The 11,593-nt window shown below is 47.9% G+C and overlaps 1 protein-coding gene across 1 annotated transcript in view; it reads left to right on the forward strand.

The window, feature by feature from the left end:
- The first annotated feature begins 1,226 nt into the window (after nt 1-1,226).
- Nucleotides 1,227-11,593, forward strand: part of LOC107107627 (1-acyl-sn-glycerol-3-phosphate acyltransferase alpha-like) — a 29,174-nt gene continuing 18,807 nt past the window's right edge. Inside the window, exon 1 of the mRNA XM_015407931.1 lies at nt 1,227-1,465. Coding sequence (XP_015263417.1) covers nt 1,275-1,465 — 191 coding nt within the window. The 5' untranslated portion in view covers nt 1,227-1,274. The remainder of the gene's footprint in view (nt 1,466-11,593) is intronic.

The following is an 11,593-nucleotide window of genomic DNA, read 5'->3' on the forward strand; positions in this document are numbered from 1 at the left end:
TGCCAGCTCCAGGTTGAGAAATACCTGGAGGTTTTTTTGGGGGGTGGGGTCTGAGGAGTGGAGGGATGGGGGAGGGGAGGGGGGCTCAGCTTCTTAACTTCCTCATTTTGTCTTCTCCTTTACCCAGAGTGTCGTTTCCTCTCTGTTTTTCTTCAAGCTTTGTCAGATTGCCAACCTCCAGGTAATGGCTGGAGATCACCCACTATTACAACTGATCTCCAGGTGAGAGGCATCAATTCATCTGGGGAAATAGCTGCTTTGAAAGGTGGGCTCCATGGAATCATACCCCACTGAAGTCCCTCCCCTCTGCAAACCCCATCCTCCTCAGGCTCCAGCCCTAAATCTCCAGGTATCTCCCAACCTGGGGTGGGCCACACGTTTTATTCCTAAAACTCGAGTAAAATGCAAAAAGGAACCAGGTGAGCAGTGACCACTAATGATGCTGCATGTAAGGAAAGGGGGAGAGAAAAAATGCCGTTCAGAAGCTGAGCTTCAGCCAAAACCCAGGGTGTAAAATACTGTCGCTAACCTCCAGGTGGTACCTGGAGATCTCACACTTTTACAATTGATCTCCAGGCGACCAAGATCAGTTCCCCTGGAGAAAATGGCTGCTTTGGAAGGTGGATGCTATGGCATTTGACCCTGCTGAGGTGTCTCCGCTCCCCAAAGCCCACCCTTCCCAGGTTCCTCCACCCACCCACCCCAAATTTCCAGGTATTTCCCAATACAGAGTTGGCAACCCTAGCAGAAAAGCCCAACGGTCTTCTAAAAAGGTACCTGTCCAGCATCCTTTCAAAAAACTTGCAGAAGGGCCATTCACACCATCATGGTCCTCCCACCTGTTGCCCTCCCATCCTAGACTTCGAGATCAACCTCTTGTCAGACACTTAGATAAACTCACAGATGACAAACCCACATTGTGGCTCATCCTCACGCCGTCCTCCAGGATACACTGAGAGGATGACTCAATTTGCACTGTCCTTACTCATTCTGCCTTTTGTTGGTCCTGTTCTGGAATGTGTGTGGGTTGTGGACTTTGGGTAATGTCCCTCCCACAAGTCTCTGTTGATACACCTCAGTGTCAATATCTTGACTGGAGTCCCGCATCCCTGCAACTCCCACAGACATTTCCCACTGATACCTCGCTATCTGTACATGAAGGCCTTTTTCCTCCTTGGTATGCTTGGCTGCCTTCAAATTCCACCTCACCAAGGACATCACAGTGGGCAGACTTCCCCAGGCTCATTGTCTCCACCCTGGCATCTAGCATCGCGATGGACCTGTTCCAGTGGAGCTTACTGCTGTTCAGCATCTTGGTAATTGGGATCTCTCTCCTTTACCGATGGAGCACCGCCTTCAATTTCCACTGCAAGATGGCTTTGTTTTTTGGCTGGTGTGCATTCTGGACAGCCAACATGAGCATTTTCCTGTCTCCGATCCTGCGGCGGAATCCAGATAACATGAAGTGAGTAGAAGGCCTTGACTCTATCATCAGTGTTTTTGGTTTTGGGGGGTGGGCAATTCTAGGAGAATGAGACGGGTCGGCACCTGACATTTCCCACTTCTTCCCGTTGGAATTGGTGACCAAGTTCTTGAACTGAAAGGAAAGGACTCTTTGGCTAAGCGGCTGGGGGACTGGATTACCTCTGGGTTATGGAGGGATCACGTCACCTCCGCAACGGTTTAGCTGGACAGTCTACCACCACTAGCACCTCACCCTCTCTTCAACAAGCGACAAGCCTCTGAGGAGTCCTCTTAGTCCTGGAAGGGAGGGGGTGCCAAACTACTTTTGTTCTGCACAGTTCCTAAGCCATTTTGCTCAAGAACTGGTTTTGGCTAGGCCAAAAGCTACTTGGGAGAGACAGTGACACAGACAGGGGTGGAAGAACCTTACACTTCTTACCTATAGTGTGATTTTGGTCAAGAATTGGGTTGACTAGGCCAACTTGGGACAGAGAGTGTCACAGACAGGAGTGGACGTAACTTACATTTCTTACCTGTACCATCTCTCTCAGGGAGCTCAAAGCAAAAGATGGGAGGTATCGCCAGTGCTCCATAGCAGCCTACTTTCACCACTGGATGCAGCCGACGCCATTGGACACCTGTTGATTTTGGCCTGGTCAAGTCCCCATTCCCAAATAAAAAACAAACACATCGTTTCCTGCCTCACAGAGAGGCCCCTTCCTTCAGAAAACGGTGAGGGCAGGCTCGTTGTTAAGTAGTGGCACATGATTCTCTTGCCGCCCACTTCCCCACACCAGACTGGAAGTGTTTGGTGCAGCAGCACTGCTTGACGGGCCTCTCTCCCGTTTCTCCTACCTCACACTACCTACCAGTCGCAGGGCAGCAGAAAGGCTGGGGGGGGGAATATCAAGGTGGGGACGGAGGCACTTGCAGGATAACCCTGAAATTGATGGTCCGAGACACTACGCAGGTTGGGATGTCCCTCAGACTGGATCCAGCACATTCTTGTTTACCTAGCAATTACTGCAGAGGTCAAAGAACCCTAGAAAGAGAAGTCATTGGTCCAGTTCCCCAGCTCTCGACAAAGCATCCCAAACAAATATCTGTCCAGCCACTCCAACCCTGCCTCCCCACTTCGGGAGAGCTTAGACCTTGAGTGCATTCTGACATCACATCTAACCACGGTTAGAGAAAAAATGTGCACAAACCCGACTTGTGGGCAGGCCTGTACGGATGCCTCACACCTCCTTCCTTGCCAGAGAATCACATTAAAAAAAACAAACACAACTAACTGTAGTTAGTCATGGTGTATGAATGCAGGCTAAGTAGAGTTAACACTAACTTGAATTCTAGAGAAGAGTTTAATCACGATTTAGAATCCTAGTTTGTGGGTGGGTGGGTGCGTGGGTGGGTGGGTAACTCCAGTTACCCAATAAGCCTGCAGTTCCACATCATGGATAATGAGAATGAGTTTTCAACTACTATGGAAGGGATAGTTAGACACAAACCTGCCGTGCACATTTCCCCCATAACTTGGTTAAATGTTAATCATTCCAGATGCATTGCCATGTTAGAGCCAAAGTGGATGTTACTTTAAAAAAAAAAGAGTTGGATCAAGGTTTCCACTCAGTCAGACGGCAGCTTCTGGAAACTAACTTCCCAAGTGCCACAGAGGCTAGGGTTACCAGGTCCCCATGGCAACCAGCAAGGGAAGGGGGGTGTTGGTAGCCAAATCCAGGTTGGGAAACTCCTGGAGATTTGAGGATGGAGCCTGAGGATGACAGGGGTCCTCAGTGGGGTACAATGCCACAGTGTCCACCCTCCAAAGCATCCATTTTCTCCAGGGGAACTGATCTCTGTAGTCTTTAGATGAGCTGTAATTTCAGGGCCCCACCAGGAGGTTGGCATCCCTAACAGGGGCCCAATTCAGATTGGGACTCTGGTGTGTCCCATTCAGCCTCTGCATTGTGGGCTATGCAGCCCCCTAATGGGCTAAGCAACACCCCCCTGGGGCTACTGTGGACCAGGAAAATGGTGCAGGGAGAAGACTGAAGCCCCTTGTCTCCCATGCACTACCATCCTCCTGACTGGGTCCCTGCAGTGCTTGGGGAATTAGTTTATACCAGTTGCTGTCCAGTTTAGCCCTTGGACTGTGGCAGAATAAAACAGGTGTGCTCACTTCGGTAGCACATGAGAAAGAGAGAGGGTTGCTGTTGTTGTTGTTTTTGCCAGTCTCCAGGCGGGGTCTGTGGATCTCCAGCTTTTACAACTGATCCCCAGCTGACAGAGATCAGCTCCCCTGGAGAAAATGGCTGCTTTGAAGGGGGGAACTCTATGTCATTGTACCAGGCTGAGGCAGCCCCCCCCTCCCCACATCCCTCCCTTTCCCGGATCCACCCCCAGTCTCCAGGTATTTTCCAGCCCAGAGCTGGCAACCCAAGAGAGAGAGTGTGTGAGTGAGTGAGTGTCTGGTGATATCTTAAAGACTAATCTCATGTATTCCAAAAATGTATATCCTGCCCCTTACGGAGGTTAATTGCTTCAGCTATACCTCTGTAACCTCCCATTACATTTGCTCATCTGATTTCATCCCACACTGGATTTTTATGTTTTGACTCTCTAACAACAGTTGGGAGTGTCTCACATCCCGTTTTTAGTGGACTGGATCTGGTTTTGAACCAGCCCCTCTTTGTAGCATCCCGTCTCCCACATTTCTGCTGTGTCAACTGAGCCTGAATTAGGGTTGCTAGGTTGCTCCTGGCCGTTGGTGGGGGGATGAGGGATAGGGTTGCCAGATCCAGGTTGGGAAACTCCTGGAGATTTGGGGATGGAGCCTGGGGAGGACAGGGACCTCAGTGGGGAGACAGTGCCAAGGGCAGGTCTACTATGAAACTAATGAAGCTTAAGATTCAGGGCCCCTAATCCTGGAGAGTGAATTTTTCAACATTGATGGTTTTTTTAAGTGTTTGTTATTAAAATAAGGCTATTTTAGTGACAGAATCCTAAAACGATGGGTTGAAGTACTTAATATTGACCTTAGAATATGCTCCAATACCCATTTCATATGGCCTCAAAATGTCCCTGTAATTGGTCAAATTTCAAAACTCGTGGGGATTGCAGCACTCAAACCACCAGTTGTATGGGCTCGCTGGACTTACCAGAATCTATTCATAGCCTACATTTGGGCAGCTGGATCCTCAAATCCTTCACTGGTGCACACTTAATAATTCTACAGCTCAGCCCTTAGCCAATCAGAACCATAAAAAGACATCTGAATTCTCAATTCAGGCTGCACTAGTCTCACTTTGTGCATTGTTGCCTCTGTATCCTAATGAGCCCCGCACCCTCTGATGGCCTTCTACCTCTCTAGTAGAGAATGAACCAGTACTTTTTCCCATGTATTGATGTTGGGTGGTGTGATTTTCGTTCCTCCAAATTTTCTTTTTCTTCATTTTGTGGTGATCTGCCATGGAACGACCCCATTGAAGAAGATAACAGCGGTTCCCAGACCTCATTGCTGGTGGGAAGGAGCTTACTGTATGGCCCATTTTCATGGGCTCCACCCCACCACCCCCGTTCTCTGCCATTTGGGCCTCGAGGTCCTTGCAAGGGCGGCAAGGCCCTTTGGACCTTGTTGGATGTTGCCCTATTGTTGCTGGTTCAGAAGCTCAAGCTTCAGGGTCCCAAAAATGTAGGTCTGCCACTGTACAATGCCACAGAGAGTCCACCCTCCAAAGGAGCTATTTTCTCCAGGGGAACTGATCTCTGTAGTCTGTACATGAGCTGTCATTCCAGGGGATCCCCAGGCCCCACCTGGAGACTGGTATCCATAGGCCTGATGCACTCCGTTGCACCTGATAGTGTGCTCTGGCTCACAAAAGCTTGCTAGAATAAGGTGTGTTAGTATTCAAGGAGCTACTGAACTCCTGCTTTATCCTGTGATTAAATGTGACCTTCCTAGAACTCAGGGTCACCTGATGAAACTGATTGGCAGTAAGTGCGGGAATGACCAAAGGGAGTGTTTCTTCAGCACTACATAGAATGTCATTAATGCATGGTATTCATTACCACTTGCGGTAACTTGAAAGACTGATAAGCAGTCTGAGGAGAATTAGCATGTTAATTGTGTGAGTTATCTAATGACAAGGTGTCACATTCCTTGGGAAAGTCTTGACATTTGGAACAAAAACTGAACATTTGAACGTAGGAAATGGCCTTTTCCCAAATGTCAGACTACATTTTATATAGAACTCTATGTAATTAACACCCCTCCCCTTTTTAAAACTACAAATGGCTTCTGTGGATTATGAATCAGAAACAGAGTCTGAGTATATATTTTGATCCACACCATTAAATTTTGGCTGCGCCTCCACTTCATCTCTGACCCCTCTAGTTATCTGTATCAATTACTTTCTGAATCTGTTAATTCTAGCTGGCTATCTCACATTGAGGAGCTGCGGTGGTTAAGACGCTGAACTGCAGGCTGTGGAAGGTCGCTAGTTCAGCAGTTCGAGACCTGAGTGTGCCGCATGATGGAGTGAGCTCTCGTCTCTCTAGTTCCAGCTCCTGCCAACCTAGCAGTTCGAAAGCAAGAAATTGCAAGTAGATAAATAGGTACCACTTTGGTGGGAAGGTAACAGCGTTCCATGCACCTTGGTGTTTAGTCATGCCGGCCACATGACCACGGAAATGTCTTCAGACAGTGCTGGCTCTTCGGCTTTGAAATGGAGATGAGCACTGCAACCCTAGAGTCAGATTCGACTGGCTTTCAAGCAAGGGAACGTTTACCTTTACCTATCTCACATTGAAACCAAAGTATGCTCCTTGAACTTACCCTCAGAATCTCTGTCCTTGCTTTCTGAGCCTGAGGCTTTTTAAAAAATAAAATCTAGTTTATTGGGCTCAGAATTGCAAACTCTCTAAAGTTTGGCTAACAGAACCTGTTCTCCCCTAAATTTAGGGATTGTTCCAAATGCAAATCTTCCAGCTGTATATCTTTATCAACGTCTTCTTTGACCTTCAATCTTTCCAAGCATCAGGGTCTTCTCCAGTGAGTGCTCCCTTCTCATTTGGTGGCCAAAGTATTTGAGCTTCAGTTTCATTATCTGGCCTTCCAGGGAACAGTCAGGGTTGATTTCTTTGAGGATTGACTGATTTGTTCTTCTTGCAGTCCAAGGGACTCTCAAGAGTCTTCTCCAGCACCATAGTTCAAAAGAATCTATTCTTCGGCGCTCGGCCTTCCTTATAGTCCAGCTCTCGCAGCCATACATGACTACTGGGAATACCATTGCTTGTACCATGCGTATTTTTGTTGGCAGGGTGATGTCTCTACTTTTTATCATGCTGTTTAGGTTCGCCATTGCTTTCCTCCCAAGGAGCAGGCGTCTTTTAATTTCATGGCTGCAGTCACAGTCTGTGGTGATCTGGGATCCCAGGAACGTGAAGTCTGTCACTACTTCCACGACTTCCCCTTCTATTTGCCAAGGAGTGATGGGGCCGGATGCCATGATCTTAGTTTTTTTGATGTTGAGCTTCAAGCCCACTTTTGCGCTCTCCTCTTTTACTCTGAGCAGGAGGCTCTTTAGGTCCTCTTCACTTTCTGCCATTAGAGTGGTATCGTCTGCATATCTGAGGTTGTTGATCTTTTCCCCAGCAATCTTAATTCCCGCTTGTGATTCATCCAGGTCAGCATTTCGCATGATGTACTCTGCATATATATTAAATAAGCAAGGTGACAATATACATCCTTGTCGTACTCCTTTTCCTATGCTAAACCAATCAGTTGTTCCATATTCGGTTCTAACTGTTGCTTCTTGACCCTTATACAGGTTTCTCAAGAGACATGTGAGGTGGTCTGGTACTCCCATCTCTTTAAGGACCTGCCATAGTTTGTTGTGATCCACACAGTCAAAGGCTTTATGCATATACATATGCCAATAAAGGCTTGTCAAAGTCAAGAGTATATATTTTTGCTCCTGGTCTTCAGCAGATAGCTCAGGACAGGTGCCTCCAAATCCTTCATCCCTGACTGCTGGCTGAGTTGTTGTTGTTGTTCAGTCGCACAGTCCAGTCCGACTCTTTGCAACCCCATGGACCAGATCACGCCAGGCCTTCCTGTCTTCCGCCGTCCTCTGAAGTTTGCTCAATTTCATGTTCATTGCATCTATGACACTGTCTAACCATCTCATCCTTTGCCGTCCCCATCTTCTTTGACCTTCAGTCTTTCCCAGCATTAGGGTCTTCTCCAGAGAGTGCTCCCTTCCTGTTCCTAAATCTTGTTTCGTTATGGTTGCCAGCTCTGGGTTGGGAAACACCTGGAAGTTTAGGGTGGGGCCTGTAGAGGGAGGGGTTTGGAGAGGGTGGGACTGCAGTGGGTATAGTTCCATAGAATCCAGCCTCCAAAAGCAGCCATTTTCTCCAGGGGAACTGACCTCTGTTGTCTGGAAATGAGTTCTCGTTCTAGGGGATTTTCAGGCCCCACCTGGAGGCTTGCCGCCTGAGGCTCCGTGTAAAATATTATTGGCACACTTGCTTAGTACAACTTTGCATTTTTAGACTCCTCTCTTTGTGTCGAATGGAAAGGAAGCATTTTACGTACTGCTCTGATTCTGAGCAGCATGACATGAAGCAACGCATGAGACTTGTCATGCATGGGTGGGGAAACCCACGCTTGCTGAACTTCTGTGTTCAGCATAAGGGTGGCAGCCAAAGCCTTTGCATATCATTTGCATATTGCATATTGCAATACTCTTGCCTGCCTGGCCACTTAGCTGTGCCAGGGAGGGCCGGTAGCTTTGTGGCAGAAATCCCAAGCTCAGTCCCCAGCGTCTCAAGGTAAACAACATCCAGTAGCCTGACTGGGAAAGAGCCAACTCGCTCTGGGTGATTTCACACTAGACTTAAAACCTGGTTCAACCCTGTCCCTGAACTTACGTTCTACACTACACTCACGTTCGCCACTGTAATTGTCTCAGGGTATTTTTTGTTTCCACATTACACTGAGTAGGGCTGCCAGCCTCCAGGTGGGGCCTGGGGCTCTCCCACAAGTGGGAGCGTGCTTCGCTGTTGTTTTTTTTCTTTCTCTCAGTTTGGGCATGCTCGTAGGCAGCCATCTGTAAAACTAAAATTTTCGCGCATGCACAGAACAACGATTTTCACTTCAACCTGACTGCTGTAACACTTCCCTTTAAACTTTAAAGGACCACTTCCCTTTAAACGTTTAGCCCAAAAATGGTCTCTGTGAGATCCCAAACTCGTCTAAATGCTATAACTAGGCACCATTTAAAAAAGGTATTGGGTGCGGTCAATCTTTCCTGTGCTGGGAGCGGTTTAAACTGCTCTGGCGCTGATGCGGTCTTTTTTAACCTGGAGAATCGCGATCACACTCACCTCCTTGCTCCGGATCGCTGCGCAGCCAGATCGCTCCCCGCAATCCACAAGTGGGAGCGTGCTTCACTGTTGTTGTTTTCTTTCTCTCAGTTTGGGCATGCGCGTAGGCAGCCATCTGTAAAACTAAAATTTTCGCGCATTCACAGAACAGCGATTTCCACTTCAACCTGACTGCTGTAACACTTCCCTTTAAACTTTAAAGGACCACTTCCCTTTAAACGTTTAGCCCAAATCCGTGAGAGCCCGAACTCGTCTAAACGCTAAAACTAGGCACTGTTTAAACATTGTTTTAATAACGCGGTGGCGGACCTCTGCCTATGCGCACACCGGCAACACTTGAAAAAATGGCAGGTGAAAAGCGGAAGCCTCGGGCAGCTTTCGAGTGGGGAGGGGGTTTAAACTGGAAGTGGCTCAACACCAGAGGCGCGATCACACAGGGGGGAAATGCGGCTGGAATCGGAGAATCAGGAAAACACCACTTGGGGACCTGGTATCAAAATACTCCAGGTTAAAGCAGTTTTGAGCCGGAAAGCGATGGCTGGGGACGGGAGGCAGATGTTGACTGTGATTGTGCAGATAAAATCCATTTCTGAGGCAGGCCAAAAGCGGTCTAAACGGCCCGTCTGACCGCACCCATTGTGTCGTGAGTTGAACTCTGATAAAACCAGGGTTGAGATCCAAGTGCAGAAAGGACCTCTGAGATCCTGGAAAGGGATCAGTGGTCAGAATAGACAATATGGGGCTTATTCAGGACTGGACACTGTATTTCATAGAGATCTGTGTCCCTTTCCCCCAACTTCTTTTTAAAACAATTTTAAAAAATAGCCATAAGAGTATAGTATCCAGAGAAGAAGGTGAGTGCGGATGTAAGGTTGTCAACTCCAGCGCCAGAAATTCCTGGAGATTGGGGAGCAGTGCATGGAGAGGGGGTGCTCCTCAGGGAAGTGATACCATACAGCCTGCTTTCCAAGGCTGCATTTCCTCCAGGGGAACTGGCATCTGTACAGAGGAGATCCGCTGAAATTCTGGGAGAACTCCAGGTCGCACTGGGAAGCTGGTGATGCTAAGCAAAGACTGCATAACCCTTCCTACATCCCCAACTTCTTTGGGTTCCAGACTACAGAGTCAGCCTGTTTGGGGGGGGTGCACTTTAAGAACAGGGCTGCCAGTCCCCAAGTAGTGGCTGGAGATCCCCCAGAGTTACAACCGGTCTCCAGGTTACAGAGGTCAGTTTCCCCGGAGAAAATGGCTACTTTGAGGTCCCTTCCGTTCCCCAGACCCCTACCTCCCCAGTTTCTACCCACAAAATCTCCAGGAATTTCACAACCCAGAGCTGGTTAGCCTACAAAGCAGGTTTGCAGCTTGGTAGTGCTCCTGGATCCCGGCCTACAGCTGTAAGCTCAGGTCTCCTCCATGTTCTGTAGTACCCTTTATCAGCTTTGGCTAATACGCCAGAGACGTCCACACCCTAAAAAGCAGGATTTACCCACAGTGCTCCATACACTGATCACATCCACAATGGATTACTGTAAAACGCTCCATGTGGAGCTGCCTTTGAAAACAATCTAGAACAGAGGTGTCAAACTCATTTGTTATGAGGGCTGGATCTGACATAAAGGAGGCCTTGTTGGGCCGGGCCATGTGTGTCATAAAATGTAATACCAGGTAGCAGAGATATAAACTTTATAAAGGACACAAACACAAAGAGGTTTTTTAACTTAAAAACATGCTTTAAACATTAGCACTCTTGCAATATTTTATTTATTTAACAGTGTCTGATAGCTGACACCTCTTGCTCTGAATTATTGCATCAAAATGTCTGTGCTGTTGCAATCTTGAGTATGCTGTTCAGGTGTGTATCTGTAAGCTGCAAACCTACGATGATGCAGCAGCAGCAGAACTGGAAAAAGAAGCAGAAGACAGCCAGTTCCACTGCGGGCCTGATAGAAGCCCTCTGGGGGCCTGATCTGGCCCCTGGGCTGCATGTTTGACACCCCAGATCTAGAAACTTCAATTGGTCCAAAATGTGTCAGCCAGGGAATTGGCAGTAGTTGGTTACAGGGATTGTATTGCCCCTATGCTGAAAGATCTTTTTGGGCATAAGCCAATGGCCATTGTTGGTGCTGCTAAACTGCAGCCATGTTGGGTTGTGGCGCAGCAAGTACCACGCAACTGGGCTAGTTCCGGGGCCACTTTAACTTCCCAGTTCACCCCTGAAAGTCCCTCCTGGTGTGTGCATGTGTGTAAGACTCAGTCAGTTATCCCTGGTGTGAGATTAGTCTCGTAACAAAGTATGCATGAGTGTTCCTTTTCTTTCTGAAATGTCAGTGTGTGGTGCAGTCTTCCCGTTGACTCACAGACCTGCATTTCAAGTCCTGGAGGCTCTTCTCTGTCAAGGGTTAGTGACTCAACCAGAAAAGGCTGTGGCATCATATAATAAACAATTAGGGAAATGATCATGTTTAGCATTTTTATCGGGCACTTCCAAGTGTTGCACATTTTGGGCGGCGCTTAGCATACAGAAATCAAACCTACCATTAAGGAGATGACTGACAACAGTCAAGTGCAAGGGTCTTATTAAACAGATGCTGGGTATTAGTAGGCAGATATCATAAATATTGCTGTGCAAGTGGAGGCCGGTGATACTCATCAGAAAGGGAAATTTGATCTTCCCCCTTCTGGATTCCAAATTCTCTACCACCCACGCCTGCTGTCTTTCCCTTTTCCTGTCTTCCAACAC

The sequence above is a fragment of the Gekko japonicus genome, unplaced genomic scaffold, assembly GCF_001447785.1.
Source record: "Gekko japonicus isolate JY-2015 unplaced genomic scaffold, Gekko_japonicus_V1.1 scaffold5210, whole genome shotgun sequence".
NCBI lineage: Eukaryota > Metazoa > Chordata > Lepidosauria > Squamata > Gekkonidae > Gekko > Gekko japonicus.